Genomic DNA, 27,660 nt, shown 5'->3' with positions numbered 1-27,660 from the left:
TTGTTAGCCAAGATTCAGATATGTACAAAACAATGACATCGTGCTCTATATTTCATCATTTCTCTTTTCCATGCCAGATTCAAGAACTGCCATTGTATATTGTCAGTGACAGTCTAGAGTGATCCTCCACATTTCCAGAAACAGCCCAGAGCCAAGGATCGACGCACGTGGGTGTTATCACTCTCCTCTTTGAGAAACAACAAACAAGTGATGTGATATTCCCAACAAGAGCCAAGCTCTTCGAAAACCGGCTCTCATAAGTCAACTCCGGAAATTCTAAAAATTCGTGTGGCTGGGTAGAGTTGTCATGCATAAAGGCTTAAACACGATAACTTAAAAAGGCAATACATGAGTGTGATCTCCAGTCTTCAACCGAGTATTGCCAGTTTCAACTCGATTTAATAGGCGTATGATAAGAAGAGGAATGACCATGTTTCTTTATACAGTAGATGTCCTACTCAGCATGTAACCAAATCTTATATTTTTAAGCTCAAGTCAAAGACAAGTAATCCAGAAGCCTACAAAGCTTATCCTAAGGTTATATGAGCTTTTTTTTTTTTTTTCACCTAAAAGAAGTCATAGACTTATAGGTTTCTTGCCTCCCCTTGACTAGGTACCAAAGTATCAGGAAATGTTCAGCATCCAAGTCATCAGCTTGACTCAACCTCCAACTCAGCGTTCGGTAAGTTATTGACCAAAGGTACGTAGCTGTGAGTTGATAAGCCCTCTCAAACTGAGTGGACAACCAAAATGCTGAACACCGGTTATCTGCAGGTTGACCGTTTCAACTATACCAATCCGTCATCAACACGAGAACTCACCACCTTCATCATGCAGCATTCCTCTACCATCCTGGAACTTTCACGACAACAAAACTTGATATAGGGTTCTCCTGCGTCTTTTTCCGTTGGCAAGGGTCCACACCGGATATATACAAAGGGCCACCGACATCGGGTGCAACCTTTTTGAGGCTTCAGTCTCACGATTGAGTCTTATGCAGGACAGCGAATTTACAACCCCTGATCACTTGGGAAAGGCTCCTTGTAGTAGCGATCTTCTCTCACTTTCATGGATGTACACGTGCCCTATCTTTGACAATTAACATCTCTGCCTATTATTGCTGGCTTCTATAAATCATAAGATAATTCAAAGTTCACCGCTCAGGTATACAATAAGATTCAAGGCAGAGTCAGTAGAGTAAAGCACGGGCATCTTATGCAGTCACCTTGAACCAAAGAGCATTTGCCATTCAAGCACATGGCAAGTGTTCAGCTGAAATACCTAGCGACTCCCGCATCACCAGGTACTTACCACACAAGTCTCGTGAGTCTCTCATTTGTCGCCCTGAGTCCACTCTTCTGCAAGTCATGATACAGCAATTTCGATCATCACTGGAAGCCTCATTCTAGAAGAGCGGTGAACAATCTAAGGTAGATAGCCGCCACCACTTATCTATGTCCGCCTTGCTCTGGACAACGATTCATTTGGGCTGTTTCGAATTGATTTGCACCGTCATGGCGACTCGTATTCCAGTAGCTTGTAACCAAGCAATGTTACCCCACGTTATCAACCTAATCGCAGCTTCACATGTTGCGGGGATTGGACTTGGATCGCGGCCCGATGCATATCCCGTTCCGCTCCCATATTGGATCCTGATTTGTTTCCTAATGAGGTCGGTAGATGTATTGGTTTTCTTGTTCCCATTATCTAGTGTACAGCGCTTCCAGCATCTATCGTTGGCTGTTCTCTGAAGAGTTTGACCATATGCTCTTCGTTCTTTACCTAAGCATCAGCTAGGGGTGACCATGGAAGGCCTCTCCCCCTTTCGCACACCCTTTGTCATGACGGGTTTCATAGTAGCGCTGCTCATGCTAAGTCGTTTCCCCTTTCCTCACTTTGTCCTGTTCACTAAGAACGATTACTCGTGCCGCACAGCGTAGTCGGTGTCAGGGAGATACAAGTGTCGGTCCGCACCGTCCTTGGTGAGGACGACCATACGAATGACACCACCAGAGCTACCGTCCCACTTAATGGCCTCCCTCAAGGCTCCCTTGACGAAGTTGACTGCATCATCCTTCTCCATGCCCTCTCGCCAGTTGGCATCACAGTAACCGTAGATGTAAGTTGATCCTGAACCGCCGATAGCATAAGATTGCTTGTGAAGAGAGCCGCCCAGAGGAATAGAGTAAACTTGGCCACCGAATCGCTCATCCCAACCAGCAATGATGAGACCAGCCCTGTAGATTATATTAGCATCAGTTTCGATTTGACTTGAAGTGGGGTTAGCGGAACGTACGACAGTCGGTCCTTGTTGGCATAGCAGATCTCCTGGAAGATTGACGCAGCAGTCTGTGTCATGGGGGGCTTGCCATTGGTCATGGCAAAGAGCCCGAGCTGGTATTGAACAATGTCGGCAACAGCCTGTGTGTCGGCAGCTGAACCAGATCGGCAGCACCAGATAGTGTCGTGTACTCTCGTCAACTTGTCTGTCACTCGGTTTGCGATGTAGGCACCGGTCGTTGTTCGCGAATCCGCACCTAAGAATAATTGTTACTATATGCACTTCCATCGGGCCATGAGATACCTACCAAGAATAACACCGTCCTTGAAGGTAACCGCCATACTATGATATGTTAGGTTATGTCGTTTGCATCACTAGGGAAGCACGTACATCGAGGTTCCCAGGCTTTGAACATGTTAGCAAGCTGCGCTTAATGACAGGAGGTACCATCCAATACTTACTTGACCTCTCCCTTCTTCAGGCGATCCATATCAACATGGATACCATCTGGTGATATCTGTAAGCTTCCATATCGACAAGGCCAAGCTATGACGAAAGAGTTCCAACGCACCCTCGTTCAATACTCCAGCGTTGCCGAACTCCATTATGACAATTTAGTGGTGTTTTCTGGATTTTTAAAAGGTATTAGTTGATCGATCGTTTCGGTGTCTTGCTTCGTAATGGTTCGTGGTCGTTGCTCGCTGCTCGGGAAAGGCTGGAGCTCAAGTGAAGCTCAAGGCAGCTCTGAACGCGCAGCCGCGCCGAACAGCCAGCTATCAGATCATGTGATAGTTCACGTGATTCTCTCATTTGTATTAAGGCGGTGTTGACTCTAACAACACTTCGAACAAAGTTATTAATTAGTATGGTCTTGCGGAACTTGTTATTGTTTTTTATGTGTTTATTTTGTCTTTTCGTCGCTTATGATAGTTACGCGTGCAGGAGTTTGGAGGAATTGTGGTATATCAAGCATGAACAAGCTGGACCAGCCAAAGCCAGCACATACGTGGTCCTCCCTCTGAAATACTTGTACATTAATCTGGATTTTTATGTTCTAGCTCTTCAATGCTTGTGCAGCTCTTGATCCGGCCCCTGGGCCTGGGCAGCTGCTGTGGTTTCTGCACCACCCTCCTTCTTGTCCTTATCACCACAGCCACAGTCGTAGAAGTCGCCGATATTTTCGCAGTCAAAGAGAGGCTTGTGCACCCTCTCGTTGACAATGTTGTGGGCGAAGCACAGCCATCCAGCCGCTGCGTTGCGGCTGCTGGTCTGTGGCGGGTACTGGGCAAGAAGCTTTTGGAAATGCGCCGCACACTGACCGCAAGGATAAAGTCGGGCGAATAGGTGCATGAAGGTCTCGAGGGCCATGCGATCGTCCTTGGTCGGCTTATCAGGGAACCGTGCCATCATCGTATGAAGAAACTTCCACGTCGCGTGGCCAAGTTCAGCCCTGTGAAGCCGTGTTAGTGGTGCTTTTGCTCGTGAAAGGGAAGTCTATCAACATACTTCAACGTCGCGTTCTCGAGCTTAGGCGCAATAGAGTTGCCATCGAGGAGACCAGCGGGCAGAGCGCCGAGGTCAGCAGCGAACTCAGATCGAGGGGCGTCTTTCAGGGGCAGTTCAACATCATTCTGGTATTTAGGAAGAATACTGCGCGAGGGTCCGGAGAAGAAATAGGATAGGGTGAAGAAGACTCCAAGGACCAGAATAAAGGTCAGCGTTAAATGCTGTCGACGAGCCATGATTAAGTTGTGAAGTTAAAAGAGTGAGATAGAGGTTAATCCTCCAAAGGCCTAAGTTGATGGCTCATGATAAGGTAGTAGATAAATTCCAGCAGGGACCTCTATCGAACGAGCTCCTGGGGACAACTAGCCAGTTACAGCAATAGACCCTGGGAGTCCTGAAGCAGCGGGGGGTCTAATTGCACAAATGAGGCGCCAGATCACCCAGAATAAAGTGGCATGAGTGGTTGGTGGGGCCGTCGCCGGGATGGACCCGTTGAGATCGGTGGATGCGGAGAGCATACGATCACGAGTATCAACGTTCAACTACATGCGTGAAGTTGCATCACGATGAAAGCATAAGAGCGTGTTGTTGAATTATTGCTTTAGACACGATACAGAAACAAAGGGCACGAGTTCATAGTTGTCTATCTCTCCATACAATATTCATCATGTCATACAAAATCGAGCTATGAAGATTGAAAGAATGGACGTGGTAGACCGTGGAGGCCAGTATAAAGACATCATATACTCACCTGCTTCCCGATAAAATACAAGGCCAAACATATAAGAACATATATGATCTACCAGCAGACATTCTTACACTGCCTGGTACCGGGTTTTGAACACCGAAGCCCATTCTTGCTTCACCTACCCTATATGCATGGTAGAATCCGGATCGATGGCATCGGTTTAACTACAACATTAGATATGAGCGAGTATTCTTTACCGCTTCATAGTACTAGTGAATCATATTCATAAGCAGAATATGGTATTTATATTTCATCCCGTACGTGTAATCCTGCCTGAATATGCATCAACCTCTTGAAAACTATAAGGGCTGAAACAATTCAACCATAACGCAATTGCGTACCATGATGCAGCACATGGACACGAGGGAAAAGACCATATCGTGGGAGCCCATACATTCAGGAACATAGATGTACAAACAACAAACAGCAAAATGTAAGAGGCGGCTTGAGGACATCCTCCATACAAGACCAGGGACAATTATGGTATGACATGGGAGAGATGACAATCAAGTTGACTAGTTATATTGCTATTAACAGTCCGAGAGTGCTAAGCGAGTTCTGTCAGGTAGCATCATGTCTATGAGTCCTCCATCCAATTCGGTAGACCTTTCAACATCAAGTTCGTGAACAACAACTCAGGGGAAGACACAGAAAATGACCATTCACCAGATGACTGAATCAAGGAAGTCATAAAAAGAAACTTCACTAGAAAGACATACACTAAAATTGGTATTATCATCAGCCCACGAGCTAAATAACCTGCCATGCGATATGACTGATCAGACAAGAGACAGACCTATGAATAGCATAATCAGAGTCATTACTACTCCTATGAGGTTGGCAATATATGAAACCAAGATCCAAGTCACATTCCAGAGTTGCCTCGTGGCTTGTTTTGCTTTCGATCACTTCCTCATAAACGCATCGCCCTGTTTGCGAATATGACAGAGATACTCGAAATGGATGGCCTGGAGGCTCAATCGACATACCATTCCAGCCCAGATGGAGAACAAAGGATAGACTTATGCATGTCTTAGTTCGCGGGTTATTGGATGTCTCTAGCAGATTGGAGGGACTGCCAATATAAAAGCCACTCGCATCCTTAGCCCGATTAACGCGAGACCATCACGGCAGGGGCAGTTATCGGCATGCAAAAAGTATCAGCCGTCTGTATGAATGCACACAGCGACTAGCTCGAGGAGATACTCATAGTAATGTCTGCGGCTTACCAAACGCGAGCCACGTTGAGGCCGGAGGAAGAGGCTAGACCTTGACCTCGTGATTGGATGTCATCAGGCTTGCAGACCAACCCACTAAGACGAAAGACAAACAAAGGGCCACAGCAGATAGTATAAAGACGAATCCTAATATGATGACAGTGGATGTCCCATCTTGCTTTTGGTATGTATATGTCCACCGTGAAGTGACATCCAGCGTCATCCCTGACACGTTAGTATGGATCACGTTCATGTCACAAGCTGAAGAAACCAGGATAGGCCGAGGAGCTGATGCTCTCCGCCTTGCTGGAACTGAAAGGAAACAACCGAGCCTGGGGAATTGACTCAGCTGTTTCAAGAAGTGATCGTTCACCGAATCTAGCGAGGCGAGCCGCTGGCGGCCTCGTCTCAGGAGGCACTCCTATCATTAGCCTTTGCTTAAGGAGAGACGGTATCCGTAGAGCCGGATGAATCTTTGCTGTGAAATGCAAATTACGCTACCTACTCGGCTGTCTCTCAAATGTTTCTCGAAGGGACACCCGTTTCGTTTCAGGCAGAGTCAGCTACCGACTGAACTGGGCCATAAACATCAGGTCAGGCAGGGAGACATCCGCCAATACCAACAAGACAACGCTTGCCTGGACCCGTACATATTCAAGAGCGGTAGGGCGAAAGCAACCTGGACGGTGGTGGTGACGGTGGAGGCATGTAGGTGAAGGCCGCTTACACGGGCGATCTGATAGGAGAAATTGTAATGAGACGATGCAGTTTCCATAACCTGGGAAACGTCTGAATCAGTTTTGGTCATCCGGGTCCATAAGGTGATGGATAGAGATTAAATGAACTCGTAGAGACTCTTGGCAACGAAACCATCACGATGAACCAAGCCAAACCTTGCCTAAGCTAGCCAAGAAGAAGCGGTAGAAACAAACGGAGCGGATGCTCGGGAGAAAGAATCGAATCACTGGGAGACTGGAGATGAGATCGCGTCAAGCAACACGACCACCAAAATGGCAGCTGTTCATTTGAGATGCAGGGGAGGGCCTGTTAAATTACGGCCAGATTAGGCCACGGACATCCCAATCTGGTGAGACCCTGGGCCACTACTTCGTATTTCTGGAGCTGGAAATAGCCCATGATCGACCTCTGCTTTGATGAAGCCAGAAGAAACTAACGATGCTGGCTGCTTCAGGTGAATGCTAGGAGAATATCAGTCAGACTATCGATTCTATCCGCAGACGGTGGACGGAGTTGAAGAGAACTGCAATGCAAAGTGGCTGAGCATTTCACAACAGGGCGGAAAGAAGGTTCACGGAACCAATCTCCGTCCATCATGCAATAGCAGAATACGGATATGGGCAGGAATGAATGTATAGATGCAACTCTAGATAACTTTGTTGGCGCCTAGTTATTCTATGTATAGGCATAGGGAGAAGAGAACACCACGCGCCGAAGGTTTGTGGGGATAGAGCAAGACCAACAGCCGAAAAGTAGGCCGACATGGGACGAAGTGGGAAATACGACGGTAACATTGAAAGACAGAAGTAAGATAACTAAATGTTAGATACGGATAGATCAGAGTCAAATGGGCACCAAGTTAAATTGAAGAGGGCGTTCTTATGCATAAATGCCAGTTGTTAACGGGGTGGATGACCAGGACTCTCAGGCGAGAGAGATGCCATACATAGAGATAAACAAGATGATGATTGCCTCTTTCAAAGACGAATGTCAAGTTGTCAACATCCTCAGCCAAGCTTATCAAGGATGGCAATAAGCATCAAGGAAGCATCTCGGAGTCATCTGAAGATCCTCGAAGAAGCCCGTGACCAAGGATCATTTGAAGTTGACAGCCCCGAAATGAGAAGGGAGTTTATTGTCAGCCCGACCAGGCCAACCCTAAATTGAGCTGATCTCTGCATATCACAACCACGACACGATAAAACCATGTGTGGAAGCACACTAAGAATCAGTTCAGTAGAGATTTGCGTGTGAGACATTTAATACCAAGAATTAATTAGTAAACCGACGCGCAATCTCGGGCACTCAACCAACCGAACCACAGCATTTTGTCTGTCCGTAGATTCATTGCATTTTCCAGCGCCCACGTGGAGTTGTGGAATTCGCTGCAGCACAGAACAACACGCTGCGAACCAACCAGCACAAGCTCATCGGCATCATCAACTCAATCGAGGTGATGGCGGACGTTGTCTGACCCTTACTCATACGGCCCCCGGTCAAGCCACAGTCACAATCTACGTATCGTAAAATTATTTCGCTTGGACACGGAGAATCTCGAGTCAAAGACATGGCTTGTACAGACCGGTTGGTTGTGTCCGATATATTATCATCATTCATCTGGACCAAGTCAAACCCAAATAATACTTTCTTTTTCGTATGAAATCGCTCATATCGATACAAGGGAGAGTCTTAGCACGTTATGACGGAGCCTGGATGTCGACCAGGCCTGCCAGGTACCGACAATGAGTCTCCAGTCTCGCATGCCACGGAACGGTAGGGAACAGGGTCGTGATGATTAAAGGCTTAAGCCCCCCAGCTAGGGGAGGAAAGAAAACACAGGACCTTGATCCTAGGTGACAAAAAATACTTAGGTAGTATAGCCTAAGATTAGGATAACTTTTAACGAGTTTATTTTGCTACCGTATATTAAGGTTCGCTGTTTTCTTGGCCCCCGAGGTCCAGGTGCAAGTGGCGCTGCCGAGATGAAGCTTGCCGCTGCTAAGGCTTTGCTCGGGCGGGTTTCTCTGTCTGATCTTCAAGTTACAATTGGGCTTTTCCCCCTGTCGTCAAAATCAAGTCGGCTCCATCACAAGTCGGTTCCTGGATCGCGGCGCTATCCATGCCACGGGGTGGCCCTCTTTTTGGGCCCTGACTATCAGTAGGGGAACAGGGAACGCATCCAGGTGTCTCTGGCCGGGAGGCTACTGATTGCGGTTAGCAGTCGATACACGATCATCCATGGATCGGTACCTTGTTCTTGATGATGTCTACACATGCTGAGAGGGTATTGTAGGAGACACAAGCTTGTATCGTCTCATGCTTCCACTCGTGTGTGAAACCTCTCTGGGTGGTTGCATCACCTCTTCCACGCGCTGTCGTTCACCCTCCAGAGTTTTTTGCTGGTCAACAGAAGCCACGGTTAAATATTGTACAACACCAGCCACGAATAAGACTCATGATTTGGGTTGGACAAGAATGGCCCTGTTCGTGATTTAAGCAGTTATGAACTGCCGATGATAACGACAAGGCGTGTAGGTTAAGTCATAAGCGAGATCATCGTTGAAGGCATTGAATCTATCACTACCGTCACATCGCCTCCTTTGAAGACTTTCGGCACGAGGGCCACATGTGGATTGCGGAATTGAGTTGTGAATTGCGATTTGTCTCTGGAGTTTGTACACGGGGAACATGTCCTGTCAGATTCTTCGTTCAACTCGGAACGTCTCCCGTGTGAACGAAGGAGAGAAGCAAAAAGACTGGAGATGTAAAACGTGCATACGCAAGCTTTCGTAATGCTCGTAATGCAAATGAATACGATGAGCATGTCGTACGTGCCAGCTTCTGGGGTCGTCAATATTTGTACTGAGCTAGGCCATAGTTGTCTAGAAAACTCGAACTTGTCCAATGAGAACTCTCAAAAGCGTTGCTACCCCTTGCAGTCCAGGGCTCCATCAAGCTTTGCACTGCTTGTCTCCAAACTCACACAGCTCTGCATAACCTGCACAACTCATCAACTCCATTACTGCATAATGATTAGCATTCCACAAGCTTTGAGCTGGCTGACTCCCCGGCAGATGAGAGACAGAGCCAGTGTTTGGGACTCAACGCTACGACATGGTATGGTCCGTCGATTTCCACCAACGACACCGCTGTAGCATGGCCTACGCTGGGCAAATCATGTCACTGAGTGTTTACTTTCTGCCTCACCATTGCCCTTCAGCATACCGGTTCTCCAACGTTCAACATATGGGGCACATTGCTGAGGAGAGGAGTACCACGGACTCGCAGACTATAGGTAGCTTATCTTGTTATTGTTGACAGCAGCAGCAGCAGACAGAATGAATTGAGTCAACTGTGCCGTGTCCAAGTATTGATATCATTCTCTTTTCGATGGTGTGTCGCTGCAACAAAGCAATCTCAGCCACACCCTGGCTCGTCGATCACGGACTCAAAACCCCCTACAGGCACAAGCTGCACACCCACCAAGGCCCGTTCTGTTAGGTGCGCAATTTCAAGTTGGCGGTTGTGCTGGCTTTACTTGCCGCTAGCCAAACCGCTATCGCAAGTAGCGTGGCTCGTTGTGCATTGGCAGTCCGAGGCTTGAAGGGGTTCAAGCAGTCTTTGGCGCCTCTGACCGAAGCCGTCAGGAACTTTCAACGGGTGCGATCAACGGTGGAAGGCGTTTGCGAATGCAGCCTCCTTGAGGAATACGGTTGGTTGGCTTTACGGTAGTTCCCGAGAAATTCCAACAACAGCAGACGGAGGCGCTGAAGCATTCCCAGAGGTGACGCTGCATTTTCTCAACTGAGCCATTCTGCGTCTTGGTGGTAGGAGAATACCTCGTACTCAACTGCCTGGTACATCCCTTGTGCAGCAGGATCTCTTGTACCATTTGCTCAATGTCAAGGGGGTTGGTGTGGATGGTGTCCTCTCCTTTGTAGTTTGTTCGTCTCTTCAGGCCCAGGTCCAGGTCCACCTGAAATGGCAGTGCGGAGCACGAAGCCGTGCTGGTCGCCCTGGCTCTGGTTCAGGTTCATTCTAAACGCTCAGTCAATGATCCGGGTGCTAAAAAAAAGACTGGCAGTGGAGGTTTTAGGCATTGCACGAAGGGACGAGTGCCCGCTCACTATCCATGTTGAGTTAGGTGCATCTCAGTCCCAGTTCAGTTCCATCAGAGGCCATCTGCATCTGCACTCAGTGGCTCACTGCCTGAATGATCCCTCTCTCATCCACATGGACGGTGGACCCATACTGGGTGCTTGGTGTTGATGTTGGTGGTCCTGGGTCACACCCCCTTGATCCTCGTCCCCTTGTCCCTGTCGTGTTTCCATGCCCTTCCCATCTCCCCATTCGCCTTCATTCCTTCCTTTCCTTCCATTGCCTGCTTGGTTACGGACTGTACTTGCTTGCTCACTCGCTCGTTGGCCCTGTCGCTGTCCCTTCTTTTCTCCAGCCTTTTCTTACATCTAGTACTTACATACCTACCTTTACTCTCCTTCCCCTTCCCTCGTTTTCTCTCCACACCCGACCTCACCTCCAATCGACAAGCATCCAAGGCGTCGTCGACCGTCACTCTCGATTCTCGACAGCGCTTCTGCGTCTGCAAGCCGATCCCTCGCGAGACCCGTTTACGACTCTGACTCCCTCACGCTCCTTTCACCTACCACGAACGGAGTCTGGCTGCCAGTAGGACCTCTGGAGGTTCTAGCAATCTAATCAGCAAATGTCGACGTAACGATTGATTTAATAACATCCCTCGCCAAACCGACAATCTGCCTAGACTACGACACCTGAAGGAACAATCCCGTAACGGATCCTAATCTGAACGACACGCGTCGGTTTTGAATCACATTTGACGATATTTCGTCAGTCACTCTTTTGAATTGATTTTTGGAATCGCATATACATACGCTCTACGCAAACTATATGTGAGTTGGACTTTAGTTCCGTGTTGTATGGCTGTGGTGTCCCGAGTTTCGACATCTGGAAAGGAATAATGTGGTGAAGGAGAGGGCGGATACCGGACTACACAACGGATCATGGCACAGGACGACAACTAATACGACTAAACAGATTACACTCGTTGACCTAATAGTCAAGTACATTCGCTGAAACTTATTCCTGACAGTGAGTCTGGCGACATAGAGACCAAAGGGTTCAATCTGACAATAGGTCCAGCATACTCATCATCCACCCAATCCGATCCTCAACACTGTAAATACTCAGTCTCAACCACCAAACAGTATCAACAATGCACGCAAAGAACTTGATTGTTGCCTTGGCTCTGGCCTCTTCCTCTGTTGTCGAAGCAAACCGACCACGCATGTACATCCCTCGACAAGTCAAGCGAGAAGTCGGGAACAATGCACCAGAAAACCAACCAGCTCCTGTGATAGAGAAGCGGGAGCCTGCTGATTCGTTCATCAAGAGCCTGATTGACAAGAACAGCCGAAAACAAGCGAGCCAGGAGGATGGCGTCAACTTCGACCCAACACTACCTCTGGGCTTCAAGAAGTCTGGACCTAGTGCCAGCGCACCAGCTCTCATCATTCAGCCAACAACAAGCGAGGCCCTGACCACCGAACTTGCTGCCTCGACCGACGCTCCCACAGAAGCCGATACTGGCATTCTCCTAGCACCCAGTGGTATCGTCACATCAAAGACAGCAGCTGAACCCGCCAAGACGACAGCAGATGCGGTCAAGGAGCCTTCGACCGAGGCACCGAAGAAGGAGGAGACGAAGCCTGCCACCACTTCCGATGTCGTTGCCAAACCTGCTACCACTGAGAAGCCTAAGGAGGAGACCAAGCCCGCAGCTACCACAGCACCTGCTGTTGAGGAATCTTCATCTGCCAAGACTCCTGAAAAGAAGCCTGTCGTCGAGACTAAGACCGAGGCGCCTGTCCCCGTCGAGACCGTGACCGAGCCCGCTGTCGTTGAAACCAAGACCGAGAAACCAGTCGAGTCCAAGACTGAGAAGCCCAGTGCTACTAAGGGCCTTCTCGATCCGGTCGAGAGCATCTTGACATCTGTGCTCCCCGTTGCTTCCGACTCTAAGAAGGAGACTAAGACCGAGGAGCCAGCAGTTGAAACCACCGAGAAGCCCAAGACCGACAGCGAGAAGGAGACTCAGTCAGCTCCCGTCGAGACCGAGACTGCTAAGCCCGCTGAGCCGGAGACCACAAGCCCAGCTGTGGAGAAGCCTGCTCCCACTAGCAAGGGCCTTCTTGATCCCGTCGAGACTCTGTTGTCTTCGGTTCTTGCTGAGCCCGCCGACTCCAAGACCAAGGACCCTACGGCTGACCAGACTGAGTCCATCTCTCAACCCGAGGAGACTGGAACACCCACCAAGGATCCTCAGCGTGATGCCTCTAAGCCCCAAACTGATGGTCAGACTCTTCCAACCTTCAGCCCTCCGGCTGACGAGACCACCGCCGCCCCTAAGACTGGTGAGACTTCCAAGGATGGTCTGCTTGACCCCGTTGAGACTCTTCTGAGCTCCGTCTTGCCCAACCAGCCTGATGTCAAGACCACGTCTCCTGAGGAATCTTCAGCTCCTGTTGACAGCCAGCCTACCTCTGCTTCCCCCAATGGTTCTGAGCAGACTGTTTCCGCTGCTCCTTCAACCGAGCCTGAGACCACTGGCCCTGCTGAGATCATCCCTACCAGCATTCTGCCCGATCCTACCAACATCCTTCCTGTTCCTACCGATGTCACATCTGCTGTTCCTGAGGCCTCAAGCCCGGTCACTGTTTCACCTGTGGTACCTACAACTGCTTCTCTCCCTGAAAAGTCTGAAAGCGGTTCCCCGGACGTTACTTCATTCCTGGACCCCAACACCAAGTTTCCCCAAACTGGCAGTGTTGCACCTACTGATGCTCCCAACACAACTGTGCCTGAAGTGACATCTGGTATCGATGTTACGCCTGAGCCTACCAGCGAGCCTATCAACGGAACGGAGACCATCCCTAATGTTACGGGTGAGCCTCAGACTACTGGTGCCCCCGAGCCTACCAGCGTCGCCACTGAGGAGCCAACAAACATCACTCAAAGTGCTATTCCTACTGGAGCTCCCACCAATGAGCCCTCAGGAAACACCACAGCGCCTGCTACTGAGCCTGCTACTGAGCCTGCTACTGAGCCTGCTACTGAGCCTGCTACTGAACCTGCCACCAAGCCTGTTGACACAGCTTCTGGCTCTGTTCCTACTGGCAGCCCTGCCACTGAGACTGATGCGGAAACCAATGGCACTGCTACCGTTGAGCCTACCAAGCCTGCTACTGACGTTGAGACTCAAAGCGCTCCTGCGACCGAAGGCGAGCAGACCTCTGCTGTTGCCCCCACAGATGAGCAGCCTTCAGTTGCGCCCACTTCGCAACCTCCTGTTGAGACCGAGACCAGGCCTGAGCCTGAGCCTACTACTCTGGTTCCCACAGCTGCTGTTCCTGTTACCAGCATCCGACCTACTGCCACCCTCACCAACACCAACAACTGGCTGCCCACCACCATTGTCTTCGAGCCTACATCTATCCCCGCACAGCCTTCGCAGCCGACTGAGACTTCAACCTCCACCGGCCTTCCTGCTAACATTCCCCGTGTTATCCTTCCTAACGATCCCAACAAGCCTATCCCTGAAGGCTCTGTTCCCATCCAGCTGGGTTTCTTGTTCCCTTTTAACTACAAGTTCCTGGCTCGCAACACTGTCGCAGCTGCTCAGCTTTTCAAGTACCTCCCCAAGGGTCTTGCTGATGCTGGTGGCTTCTCCAAGGACCGCATTCTCGTTAGCAAGATTGTTCCTCTCGACACACAGTCCCAGTGGGGATATATCACTGCTCTCGCCAAGATCCATTATCCCGAGAACATGATCGACAGTCTCCAGGCTGACCTCATCACCCCCAACTCGCCATTGTACAACAATGATCTTGAGATCGTCCGTAACCTGACCTCCGTCATCAACACCAAGATTGACATCTTTGGTGACTCGGACACCGACAATAACACAGATAATGGTAACTCGGATGATGCCAATAGTGGCAACGGCGATGTCTTCGGTAACAGTGGCGAAGGTGACAAGTCTGCCAAGCAGAAGGCCACCACTGCTGGTATTGCTGTTGGCGCTGTTGGTCTCAGTGTCATGTATGGTGCTGCTATGTTCTTGGTCGCCCGACGATACAAGCGCAAGAAGCAACAGGGCCACCGCCGTGCTAGTTCCATTGGCAGCAGCCAGCGTTCTTCTGAGATGCAGTACACCGGTAACGGCAGCCCTGCTCTCATGGGAGGTGCTTTGATGAGCCGTGACTTCTCGGCATATGGCGCAACACATGCTGAGCAAGGCCAGGTTCGTCCTGGAGGCCGTGACAGCCATGGCAGTGGACGCAGTGGCATGGGTAACTCTGCACGAACAGCGTACATCTCTGCGCCTGTTGCTGCTGAGAACTCTCTTGGATGGAACTGATCCAAATCACACCCAGACGGCTGATCGCCCTCAAACCATACACCAAAAAAATCTATACCTTTTCACCAGTGCACCATTTTCTTTTTTAAACAACACTTCGATACCCTTCAGGTGGATTGTGATGACTACCCTACCACTACGACGCGGTGATCAGCTAGTCACTACGAAAATCGCTCGACATGAGCAACCCCAACTCGAAATGTTTCCTTTCACCATGCTCTTTCTTCATCATCATGTTGAGACGACGATGCGGCATGAGCCTTGCTCTTCATTATAGACTTACAGGTCGGCTGCCCCGGCCCTACATCATTTCCCCTTCACGCCTGACGCCTCCAAAGGGGTAGAGCCCCCACGTCCCTTTTACTTATTCGTTCGGCTCCATCCTGGCGACCTGGCCAACCTTTTTTTTTTTTTTTTTTTTTTTTTTTTTTTTTTTTTTTTTTTTTTTTTTTTTTTTTTTTAATGCTTTTGACCTTTCTTTTCTCTTGTCATTGTTTATTGTATCTTGTCGTGGAGGAATTGAGTTGTCGATGTGTAAGAGGAGGGATGGCGAGGCAAGGGACAACGGGGAGAAGGTGAAAAGCTTGGCTATCTACCTAGACAGGCGTTTCGGGACCGGGCAGCAGACAATGAGAGCAGGTTCTGGATGATAGAATACATGTCAACTTGTATATAACAGGACTATTTTCGGTGTGTTTGGTCCATGACTTGTATGCCTTTTTATCACTTCTGAGGAGAGCGATGGGAAGCGGTGGTGTTCAGACTTTTGAAAACGTTAGAAGCCAAAGAAATCCAATTAAAGAAAGAAATGGATACTCGTGAATGCTCTATGTCTTGCCTGTCTCATGCAAATGTTCGTATTGATATCTCCAAACATTGACTAGCCAATCTTTCAGTATGCCCCGTTTTACTCTGTACAGTAGCTTCGGTTCTCTCGATTAAACCTGACAATCATCTGCGGTATGATCTTGCGTGCATATTTAGGCCATGTCACTACCCGCGATGCTCGTGATCCCCCTTTGCCGTGCAGCTTGCCAGGTTTGGTGTGTTGAGAGGTTACATCGTTGTCTAGATAAGGCTGATATGCCGAGTCTATTGGGCGCGGATTGCTCGGACGAGATACTCTGCATGCTCACCACGGCCATTTTTACGTGATCTCTGTCTAAGGGAATGATCCTTGGCTGAGCTATACCTGGTGACGTACAAACTTTATCGCTAATAGACTTTTCAGGTGTAAATGAGCGTCTTTGGACGGAGCTTCTAAGACATTTGCAGCGGACTTCCCGCATGTGGCGATTGACTTGTCGAAAGAGTAATTTCCCCTTGCATTAAACCCTGACGGTCGGCCACGCTACGGCGACGGCGCCAACGGTGCGGCGCTCGGGGACTGGGGGTCAGGGACAGGGGTTGATTAGACTCGATTCTCAGTCTTGGGACTTGGGAGCATTGCTTGTCTCTTCTTGGATTCAGGCTTTGTCAAGACAGGCCAGGTTGATTATCAACATGAGTCCAGACTCATCATGTGCAAACCCTGCATCTCGCATGATATATCATATTCCCTGTCTTGTCTGTCGAGGCCTTTTAGCTGCTTCTTGACCTTGCGTGGGCAGACTACGGAAATTTTTGCTCTGTTTTGTTCCTCTCGTCTCTTGTTTACTAACGTGATAAATACTAGCAACCCAGTACGTTCATCCGGAGAGTTCAGGGGCCGTTTTGAAGATTTTGACGCGTGGCGTCGCAAACTATCGAAGAAGACATCAATGGTAAGAGAAAAGAAAGTGGGAGGAAAAGATAACGCCGTTATATTGGACTCTTGTTGGAGTTAAGAAACAGCCAAGCGCCGGAGACAGTTGCATCTAAGAGTTCTAGACAAAGAAGCGAAGCTTGGCTACTCCGGCTTCTCCTCTATGAGCCTGGGGGCCAGTGAGCTAAAATAAGAAGAGGGGAAATCAGACCAGTCTACGGATAGGCTTCGATGGATGATTTGCTTTCACGATGCTAGCTCAGCGAGTCTGCAGGTACCGCACCGTAGTTAGATCAGGTAACGACGCGGTTATAACGGTGGACCAAAAGTTTGATGGCGTAAGCCTTGGACGGTTGATTCAGTTGAAGATGGAGATGCCGAGCTGAAGAGGAGAGAAGGATCAGATCAGGCTGTTTAGTGAGCGTCAGCTTGTCTAATACTAGTCTGGTTCTATCCTGCTAGAGTCGCATTGCTCTGCTCCTCTTGGGCATGGCATGTAAGCTCTTGCACGCGGATGGTGGAGGTGAGGGGCCCTCTTCAGGGGTTGAGAGCAGTTTATGGACGAGGATTTAGAGACTATCGACCCAATATAGCACCATAATGCGGCGCTTAGGTTGAGTTTGTATGTATGTAAATGCATTATTTGCTGGCGTGAAGGTTGTGACTGTGACTGTGACTTTTATGAGTGAGGGGAGAGTAGTATTTGTATCCGTAGGTCTAAAGGATCTAGAGTGGCGTGGCGCGGCAACAACGAGCCGATTTGACGTTTGCTCTTTCCTTTCCTCTGTCCGATATCTTGATGTATTCCTAATCCACTTCTTCCTTCCTTCCTTGCCTTGTCCATTATCTTACCTTACCTTAGATTCTCTCGATTACTCACGCTCGTTTCATACTGTCGTTCGTTTCTATAGTTGATCATCACCAACTACTAATCACTGAATAACCTCACTTCTCGAGGTTCACCTTATGGGTCATGTCTCGAGGCTTATCGCCTAACTTAGACTCTCTCTCCCCTCTTTTCTCTTAATAGGTCTTCAGTCGCTGCAGTGACAAAACATGGCTGTACCATGGAATTCCATGGGTATGCCACCATCTGACGCCGATCACGACAAGATCGTTGTTGGTCCCTACGACGACTCCAGATATACAGCATCATCATCCGGCCTTAGTTATATCCGACATCCTTCCTCACAGCCCACCAACTCTACAGCCCGTCTAATTCCTCAACCTCTTCTCTCGCCGCCCATCGCAAGGGTATCACCTGGCCCAAGAAGCCCTTCAAGTCCGCTCAGTCCAGCCAGTTTCCAATCTCTCAACAGTCCCTCGAGTCCTGGCTTTCCTCTCAGTCCATTCTACCCACCGAGTCCAGGTCCATTACAGAGGGGGCAATTCCCTAATTCTCCTACCAGCGATGGCTTCAGCTCACCACGTATGTCTGGCGCAACAGCCGCCACAGACCCTCGAATATCGATGAAGGCATCCAATATGATGGAAACAGTTCTCGAGACGCCTTACTTTGACACGCCGCCTCATACACCTGGATCGTGGGGCGATGCAAGCCGTGGAACCGATAACCTAGATACTACAGAGGTCCCCCTCAACAATGGCTGGAGGCCTTGGTGGTTGCGCCGAAGAGTGACCAGCATATTCATTGGTGTGTCCATAATGCTGGCTGTAATTGGTGAGGTAGTGATGTGGTGGCTTTCCAATAATGAAGTTGACAGCAGCCTCAAGGGTCTGTGGACTTTTGGACCCGTTGTTGGTGAGTGATCGTCAGGGTCCTTACTCTGTGTGGTTGGGATCTTCTTCCGTCTAAGTGCTCACATATACCAAGTTGTTTCTATTATGGCCATTCTATGGGCAAGAGTCGAAGCTCAAGCATTGCTTTATATGCCATGGATTGTTCTTGATCGCCGACCAACGACTGTTGACGAAACTCGCCGCAAGCAAGCTCACCGGACTATTCTACTCGACTATCCCAGCCTTGGGAGCTTTCAAGTATTAACTAAAGCATTTCGAAACCGCCACCATCTTGTCGTTGCATCCATTATTATCAAGCTTCTCCTGCGTGCTCAGATCGTTCTTTCTACTGCCGTCTTTCACGCCGAAATCTATGTCGATAGCACTACCAGACTCCGAGCCAGGCTTGGTGTCCTTCATGCTATGGTTGGCGTATTCCTCATCATTTCTGGTGTACTTCTTCCCATGTTGTACCATGCACCATCGCCTCGAGGTATTGCGCCTCGAGACCCTACTTCTCCCGCCGGAACTGCGGCGCTTCTAACAAGTAGCCAGCAATTTCTCTCGCGACTATCCGGAACTGGACATGCAGATATGAATGCTGTTGCTGGTAGGTTGGCAGGCTCATGGTATACCACGGAACTCAAACAACCCGGACGCCGACCTGAGGAAATGTTTCAGCTTAGACAACATGGTGGAGGAAGTGGTGCCCTAGGCATGAACCCTTCCAACCGACCTGAGGAGGCCACGGGGACATACCAGCCATGGACACAAGTCACCCGTACCAAGCTCACCAGTATTGCTATTTCTGTTGCGTTGATTGTTGGAATCTCTGTCATTTATAACTTGAAAGGAAACGAGAATGGCCTAGAAGTCGATGATAGCATATTCATTGTTTGGACCTGTCTACCAACCATAATCTTTGCCGCTCTTGCCGTCTTCTGGACCCGAATCGATATCGACAACCGACGCCTTGCCCCGTTCTTGAAGCTCACCAACTCGAAATGCCGATTTCAGGAGTCTTTGGGACTCACATACATGAACGAGTTTGGTCTGCATACAGCGGGAAAGGCCATGAAGAACCAGGATTGGGCGGTTTTCCTTGCCAAGTGCACCTCGATGCTTGGCTGGTTGATGCCAATCTTTACTGCGGGGCTGTTTGCTGTTTCTCAGATGCCACAAAGGGCCAATCTTGAACTTCGACCAGAGTCGCAGTTTGTGTCGACAACTAAATCGCTGAGCACCGCCATCGATAGCGATACAATCGAAAATGTGGTCCTAAGGGAAACTCCCAAGTACCCGAGATGGACTTGGGAGGATGTCGCTCTCCCAGAGGTTTCGCTTGTCGATCATCCAAGCGAGTGGCCACTTCCAAACACAGAACTTGTGGCCACAGTCCCGAGCCTAAGGGGCAAGCTCACCTGCGAGACGATATCTCTTTATGGAGGTGAGGGTGTGGATTGGCAATGTGTACCATTGGGAGGATCCACGAAGCAGCCCATCTGCGGATCTGATCAATCTCGAACTGCACTTGTTGCGTCTTCATGCTCGCAACTCTCTTCCAAATACTCCCTCAAGTATATTTGGGGTAGCTGTTCAGATGACGGTATGATTTCCGTCATGATGTGCAATTCATCGGTTGTCGACGTTGATGTCTTGACAACATTCCGCACTGAGGACCTGTCAATCAACACGAATGCTATTCCCATTGTGAATGCATCGAGTGAGACGCCTTCGGATGTGACGGCGGATATCACGAGTGTTTATGAAGCACTCGATAACGTTGGTGCTGATAACAGAACCTTGAACGGACTCGATGCATTCTTTCGTACCTTGGTGCTCTCGAGGTTGCAGACAACTTTGGAGCGTATTGCGATGCCCGAGAGACAGAATTCAGTTTCTCAAGCGATTCGTCAACTGCATGGAATCCTTGCTGCGCAGGCAATCAATAGTGACTTGATACGACGGCCCTCGTCATCTAAGCTCCGTGCTCGTGATGGTTCTCCAACCGATATTCCAGCCTCGGTTGACTATGTTCTGCCGCGTCTGATGCAAAGTAGCGTGCAAAGCTTTGTCCTCATCGGGTTACTAGGCTTTACGCTCGCATTCGGACTCCTTTCGCTACGGACGGCATCTCGGGGGACTCTGAGCAAGAGCCCCGGTAGTATTGCCGCTCAAGCAAGTCTTCTTGCAGACTCAACATTGTGGTGGCGCTTACCAGACGGAGCAGAATGGATGGAAGATGACGATTTAGCGCGATGCCTTCGTCGAAGGACGTTTCATCTTGGATGGAGTAAGGGGGCCGCGGGAACCCGAAGCTACGGTATCGGGATCGTGCAGGACGAAGGAAAAGCAGCGAGACCACCAATGGTCTCGCAAACAAGTGCTGATAAGAGCGGGGGAATGGTTCCTGGGCGATACATTAGTATGGCGCCTGGGATATACTCTTACGGGGATGTTGCGACATATGAAAAGTCGTGAAAGTGATAGCCTCGGCATGGATCTTGAATTATATTATACAAAGTTGGAAGTTGGGTTTTGTTAGTGGATTTGGGAATGCATGGCGTTGGAAGGAAGCGATTGGTTGGTAATTGCGAACTTGTCGGTATATCTATTATGGTACAACTGTACATGAACTTGTCATGCTGTGAATATACGAGGTCTTGCAAGGCTCGGAAACATCTTGGCAAGTAGTGATGGAGTATTCGTGCATGTGGTTGAAAAATAAGCCTATTTGAGTAACCAGAAACTGGATTGTGGAGACTCTGCCCTGCCCAGCTTCTCAGCCATGAATTTAATTATCAAAGCAAGTTTGAAGAGTCTTGAAATTGATGAGTCTTTAAAAACTCAGCCAAACCACCCACTCGTTTTACATGGTAACTCCTAGACGATGCTAATCTCAGTTTAAAAAGAATTGGTCTCCTGAGATTCGTGGTTATTCTTATCTTTTCTCCCATCTATCTTTCTATCCATCTTCACATCGCAGTCTAATACGTAACTCGACATATCATGGCGTTTACATTACATTCACATTCTGGCGAGTTCTGCCCTGGCCATGCCAAAGACCAACTCGAAGATATCGTCAAACATGCTATTTCTGTTGGCTACAAGACCATTGGATTCACAGAGCACATGCCTCGCTACGATCTACGTGATCTCTACCCCGAAGAGGTTCGTGTCATCATCTAGCTTATCAGTCATACACTGTCTAACATACCACAGCTCGATAACCCTCAAGCTGCTCTAGAAGCTCTCCCTCCTCGTCATGAAGCATACCTTGCAGAAGCTCAGCGTCTTCAGCGCGAGTATGCCTCACAGATTCATATCCTCATTGGCTTCGAGGCTGAGTTTATCCGTCCAAACTGCGCAGCTCACGTTCGCAAACTCGCTGAGCATCCCATCATTGATTACTTCATCGGCTCAGTGCATTACGTTCACAGCACTCCCATTGACTACAACAAGGAGATGTTTGCCACAGCTCGTGAAGCAAGCAGTCGCAAGACTGAAGAGTCGCTCTATGAAGATTACTACGATCTTCAGTACGACATGCTCAAGGAGCTGCGACCGCGCGTCGTAGGACACTTTGATCTCGTGCGGTTGATGAGCGAGGATCCAGCCCGGGATGTTCGGCAGTGGAAGGGCGTTTGGGAACGCATCCTGCGAAATCTGGCTCTTGTGAGGGAACAGGATGGATGGCTTGAGGTTAACAGCGCGGGATTGAGAAAGGGACTTGCTGAACCTTATCCTGGTAGGATAATTGCCGAGGTCAGTTGAGACCATCTATCTCATTCATGTGGGATATACCCGAGTAAATGCTGACTATTCATAGGAATGGATTAAATTGGGAGGCAAGTTCACTTTTTGCGATGACAGTCATGGTATTGCACAGGTTGCCACCAACTATGCCCGAACAGTCACTTATCTCGAGAGTCTGGGCATCAAGGAGGTTTGGTGTCTCAAGAGAACACCTAACTCTGGCGTGGATGGGACGAAAAGAGCTACTGTAGAGGAAGTCAGTGTTCCTCTGAGCGTGTTCCGTGAGAATTTCCCATAAAAAATACATATGGTAGGGCTATTGGTTTAGAATAGAAACCCATAACGTCATAGATTAAACAGGACTAGAACTATAGAGCAAGACAACAAGAGGTCTGATCCAGAAGGAAGAGGAATAGGGTATCGCGAAGAAGACTACATCCATACATGACAAGGATGTGTTGCAAAGCTCTGATAGAAAAAGAAACACCATGGCAACAAAATTTGGGGTATCATCTCCCACCTGCATCCTACTCTCCAAAGCAGCGATATGAAAGATCTGACAGCCATTCGCCATACATCAGAAGAGCAAATGTCCAAGAGAACTAGCAAACGTCTTTAATGCTGAGGCGTCTCGGGAATCTCCTCGATAGAATTCGGCGACTTCGGCGACTTCGGCTCTGGCTTAACACCCTGCTCCGCGTGCTTGAGCTCACTTGGTCCCTGTCCCGGGCGAGGGGCAAATGGAATACCACCGGAAGTGTATTGGAAAAGATTGCTCTTCTTGGCCGGGCTAGGTGTCGCGGCAGGCGTTTGCTCAGATGGAGTTGGTACATTAGGTGGAAGCCACTTCAAAGGCTCGCTCTGAGCAACGGACTCAGGCGCAGGGCCTTCGGGTTGGTAGGGAACAAAGATATCATCTGCATCCGTGCTAGGGTGTACGGAAACAGAGGGGATGGCAGGAGAACTCAGAGGAGGAGACATCAGCTGAGTGACTTGCGCAGTGGATTCGAAAGCGTATTGTTCTTGTGAGGGAGACATGATTCTTCTCGAAGAGGCAGTGGTAGGTGGTGAAGGGATGCGGGCATTACCCGGTGCAGGTTGAGTAGGAGAGATATCATGCGCCTCGACGGAAGCACTGACAGGGGTCTGGCTATGGTCAGTGACTGATGATGGATGCTCAGTACTGGAAGATGTCGTGGCAGGCTTGTATGTGATAGAAGATTCTTTGCCCTTGGCTTTCTCAGCTTCAAGGCGAGCTCGCTCTTTGGCTTCCTTCTGAGACTGAGTGATCAGGTTGATACGAATCTTCTTCATACCAGAGGTGAGGCTGTCAATATCATCGCCACCCGCGCTAGATGCACCGTCCTTCTTCGAAGCCTTGACTGGCGACTTGGCTTTCTGTGTAGCTGTGGCAGGTCGCGAAGGGCCAGCGGTAGTAGTAGCTTTCTTGGTACCCCGAGGCGCTCTTGGCGCAGGCTCCTTGCGAGGGGCAGTAGAAGTTCTTGCCTTCTTGACCGGAGGATTGGTGTTGGCAACTGATTTCGTAGCCATGGGCGAGTTGGGGACTGTACGAGCGTGTTCTGCTACCTCAGGCCGATCTGCTTCACCTGGTGATACATCTCTTGTTGTGAGGGATGCCGGGATCTCACTAAGACGACGACTGGTCCTCCTCACTGCCGGCTCACCACTGTTTGTCCTCGAGGGGACACCGCGCGCAACCGCCTTCGCAGGAGTTAGCTTTGCTTCATCACATGATAAGTTATGACTAACCTTGTCCGAAGAGATGGGGGCAGCGCCCATTGTTCTTCTGCGGCTTGTGGTTGCCTTTTCAGAGGTTGACTCGGGAGTAGGTGCTGCCTTGGCTCTCCTCTCACGCAGAGACATGCGCGAGGTTGGGCGCGAAGAAGAAGTAGCAGGAGGGTTTGGGTCAATGCCCATGATTATTGATTGGCGATCTCGTCTCGCCTTGCTTGCCTCTGCGTTCAGTTCCTCAGGCTTGCAGCTATCGGTTTGACGACTAGAGGGGATCAGGAGCTTGCTGAGCTCATGGACTGCAATGGCCCAAGGAACTTCTGGCGGAGGTGGTGACGGAGGCCTGGTCATAGATGCACCCAAGTTGGACAAACTACGTCGCATCTTGATGGGATCTGAGACCTTAGCCGTGGATGCCTGTGTTGGTGAGAAGTAGGTTGGGAGAGTAGCGCTCTGCGGCTTCTTGGCTGGACCATTTGGAACCTCCATCAAAGCCTCGAGCTCATCCAAATGGGATGGCGACCACCATGATGGGTCGTAAGCATGAACAGAGTCCAATGACGGCTTTTGCTCGAAACTGTATGACATTTCCCCTGAAAGGGATCCAATCTTCTGTCCCATTTCGACACCAAGACGGCCAACATTGTCTGGCTCTTGAGCGTAGGTTTGATCTCCAGCGAGCCCACTGAGATGGCTTAGAATACCAGAGCACAAAGCTCGATCGCTATAGCCGCCTTCTAGCACGCTGATAACTCGACCATCAACGTGAAGCCCTTCTTCAGCGGCCAATTTGACGACATCCTGGGCAATACGGGCATAGAATTCTGTTGGCACGTTGACCTTGTGACGCTGCATTCCTGCGCTCTCCCATTCACTGGCATCAAAGCCAGCAGAGAAGAAGATGGCAGCCTTCGGAGGCAAGTTGAATTCTCTCAATCGCTCCGCCTGGTTCTTGAGATAGTTTCTTACCTTGTCCAAGAGCACAATATACCTGGTCTCGTAGAGTTTCCAGAACTCCTCCTCAGATTTCCAAGGCTCCAGATGGACATTCCAAACAGTTTGTCCGTGTGCGTTGTCGATACAGATACTGGCGCTTCTAACCTTTTCTTCATCGCCCATTTCACACGGATACGAGTTGATGTCGTGCAAGCTGAAGTAGCCAATCGAAGACTTCTTCCATGCTGCCGCATTCTTAGCAGCATTGTTTCCTCGAGAATTGTGCTGCCATGTAATGGCTTGAGAACCATCACCATGATGAAGATCAAAGTCAATGATCGCAGCATGCGTGAGCCCATGGTTGAGAGCTGCATGCATGATACCAACATGAACATTGTTGACCCAACAGAAGCCTGAAGGATAGGAGGCGGAACAATGGTGGCCGGGAGGTCGCACGCCAACAAAGGCCCGCTGAGGTCCGGGACCAAAAACAGTGTCAATGGCTTCGCAGACAGCCCCCAGAGCACCCTCCATGGCGTCCAAAGACTCTGAGCAAAGGTAGAGATCACCTTCGTGGAACTTGTCAGCTTTCTCAGCCCCTCTGTTCATCTGTGGTCTCTGCAACTCCTTGCCCCCCATTGCAAGCTTCGATTCGGCTGCATCGCACATCATTTTGAGTTCTTCCATCCATTTTGTCCCATGCACATTTACTACAGCTGGTGACAAAAGAGAAAGTCTACGTTCTGTCTTTTGTATCCGGAATGGGATGCCATGAATATCCTCAGCCTCTCTTTTAGGATGAAGCGGATATTCACCCTCAGAATGTCTTCCACCCAAGCGGACATACGCTGCAGATATACCCAACACAGCTGCCTTTATTCGTTCCGGGCGTTCGACGATAGTACTGAGAGCGGCACGAGAAGTTCGGGGTCGGGAGAAGCGATGTCCATAGACGGCATCGTTTAGCACTACGATCATCTGGGTTGGGCGAGTGGATGTTGCGCCATGATGCGCCTGCAACTCGTCACTGAGATTGTCATGTGCAATGGAAATCGCAGTTGGTCGGGGTTTCTCCAGCACAGGAGGAGTAGATGACAGAGGCGACTTGGCCTGAGTTGGTGATATGTGATGCACCACGCTGGAACGTCTCGAAGGGGTCGAACCTGGCCCGATACCGTTAGAGGAGCGCAGCGAGTTCATAGACGCCTTTCGTAGTAGTGTAGGTGTGTCCCGAGAAGCTTCACGAGTCCGGGACGGGCTACGGGACAAAGCCCGAGCATTTGGCGCAGGCGACTGCGACGTGCGACGACCCGATGAGCGGAATGGAGAAGCTGGTTCGGAGGAGAGGCGGGACGGAGCTCTGCCGGGCGAAGTGGAGATGGAGAGTTGGTTCAAGGACTGAGTTAAGTCGTCATGTTCGGGCTGTCTGAGGTTCCGTGCGGAAGACTGCCGCCTAACCGACAGCGATGGGCGGTTTGGCGAAGCCATGAGGCTGAAGTCGACGGATGAGGAATACCGATAAGACGAAATGGTATGAAACAAAGAGTAGCGGGGTTGACCAAGGCTGTGGAGGTAAAGTAAGTTACGGTATGGGGCGAAGACGAGGTAAAAGTCAGAGCCAACTGGCCCCTTTGGTCGCCTTTGGAATAGCTCCAGCTGCAGGTCCTCTAAATCTAAGTCCTTGAAGCTTGTGCTTGGGCCTGAACCTTTTTGCGATGGAGATGTGGATGTGGATGTGGATGTCGGTGGGTGACGTCTTTGGCCCCTTGTTCAGGGACCAGATCGCGTCTGTAGTAACGCGTTGGGATCACGTGGTTGGAGTTTATGACGCTGTTGTGTTTTGGACATTACCGCATTAGGCGTGCTAGTAAACAACAGTGAGTTACTGTACGCTTTCAATTGGAGGGGTTCACGACGTTTATAAGAAATAGAGCAGAGAACTGAGCGAGATTGTGTTTTGCTATAGCGACATTAAGGAGAAATTTCTCAGGCCTTTAAACCCACAGCAAAGTCTATCATGAGCGGAATACAAAATGACAAGATTGAAAGAGACAGGCAGGTATCCGTAGTTACGGTAACAACTCATCAACCCCTGAATATTTGTCGCACAGAACGGCAGCAAACATATCGACTTCCGATTGCTGAGTGCTCTCTAAATATAAGACTATCTTGAGGGATAAGATTCATCTCGTCTAGAATAATAATACGGTCTAAATAATATATAGTGATTCACATATTGCAGATGTCAAAGTTTCATAGTGGCAGTGGTATACCCAGGACTTATATCCGTGTGTATCCGTAGATTGTTGGTCTCTGTTTGTAGGCTGCATGTTTTTAGCTGTTGGTTCGGAAGCTCTGGAAGATCAGATAAATTAAAGTCGGCGATAAATTATGTACCTACCAGATCTTGATCGAAGCTGCCTAATCAATTTGCCTGATTATCAGCTGAGTGGCCAACAAACAAAGAGCTAGTCACAGCCGTCGATAACTTCATCCCCAGTATTTAGAGCTAACAGTCTAAGAATACGAGATTAAATGGTTGCCAATGACACAGCCTCACAGACACCATTAGACAGACAGCACTTTGCCGTTATGTCGGCCAAGTCTAGATCACAGCTGTAGAAGTTATGTATGCACTCAAGCCCAAGCCAAGAGTGACATGGATGTGTTGACCCAAGCTCAACTGAGTAACCTGGGCGAGCAAGAAACGAAACGGTGGACTCACCGCTAACAAAGACAGCGAGTTTTCTCCAGTCGCGGAAATTCATTTCTTCTTCAATCAAGGTC

The 27,660-nt window shown here is 49.4% G+C and overlaps 6 protein-coding genes across 6 annotated transcripts; 3 read left to right on the top strand and 3 right to left on the bottom strand.

The window, feature by feature from the left end:
* Positions 1–1,918: 1,918 nt before the first annotated feature.
* Positions 1,919–2,886, bottom strand: PRE3 (Proteasome subunit beta type-1; the record flags this gene model as incomplete). Its single annotated transcript, XM_044827112.1, has 5 exons — positions 1,919–2,237; positions 2,297–2,537; positions 2,589–2,623; positions 2,743–2,788; positions 2,853–2,886. 5 exons carry the CDS (start codon positions 2,884–2,886, stop codon positions 1,919–1,921), a joined length of 675 nt encoding a protein of 224 aa, XP_044677706.1.
* A 457-nt stretch (positions 2,887–3,343) lies between these two features.
* On the bottom strand, positions 3,344–4,023 carry J7337_009516 (uncharacterized protein; the record flags this gene model as incomplete). Its single annotated transcript, XM_044827111.1, has 2 exons — positions 3,344–3,731; positions 3,788–4,023. The coding sequence occupies 2 exons, from the start codon at positions 4,021–4,023 to the stop codon at positions 3,344–3,346; spliced, it is 624 nt and encodes a 207-aa protein (XP_044677705.1).
* A 7,718-nt stretch (positions 4,024–11,741) lies between these two features.
* Positions 11,742–14,945, top strand: J7337_009515 (uncharacterized protein; the record flags this gene model as incomplete). The annotated part of the gene is made up of 1 exon (XM_044827110.1): positions 11,742–14,945. One exon carries the CDS (start codon positions 11,742–11,744, stop codon positions 14,943–14,945), a length of 3,204 nt encoding a protein of 1,067 aa, XP_044677704.1.
* A 2,800-nt stretch (positions 14,946–17,745) lies between these two features.
* J7337_009514 (uncharacterized protein) lies at positions 17,746–20,910 on the top strand (the record flags this gene model as incomplete). The annotated part of the gene is made up of 2 exons (XM_044827109.1): positions 17,746–18,451; positions 18,524–20,910. The coding sequence occupies 2 exons, from the start codon at positions 17,746–17,748 to the stop codon at positions 20,908–20,910; spliced, it is 3,093 nt and encodes a 1,030-aa protein (XP_044677703.1).
* Positions 20,911–21,438: 528 nt separating this feature from the next.
* On the top strand, positions 21,439–22,483 carry J7337_009513 (uncharacterized protein; the record flags this gene model as incomplete). Its single annotated transcript, XM_044827108.1, has 3 exons — positions 21,439–21,600; positions 21,652–22,194; positions 22,259–22,483. 3 exons carry the CDS (start codon positions 21,439–21,441, stop codon positions 22,481–22,483), a joined length of 930 nt encoding a protein of 309 aa, XP_044677702.1.
* Positions 22,484–22,800: 317 nt separating this feature from the next.
* On the bottom strand, positions 22,801–26,361 carry J7337_009512 (uncharacterized protein; the record flags this gene model as incomplete). The annotated part of the gene is given in 2 exon segments (XM_044827107.1): positions 22,801–24,888; positions 24,907–26,361. The coding sequence occupies 2 exon segments, from the start codon at positions 26,359–26,361 to the stop codon at positions 22,801–22,803; spliced, it is 3,543 nt and encodes a 1,180-aa protein (XP_044677701.1).
* Positions 26,362–27,660: the final 1,299 nt, after the last annotated feature.

The sequence above is a fragment of the Fusarium musae genome, chromosome 7 (genome assembly GCF_019915245.1).
Source record: "Fusarium musae strain F31 chromosome 7, whole genome shotgun sequence".
Lineage (NCBI taxonomy): Eukaryota > Fungi > Ascomycota > Sordariomycetes > Hypocreales > Nectriaceae > Fusarium > Fusarium musae.
This window is presented reverse-complemented; position numbering and strand designations above follow the sequence as displayed.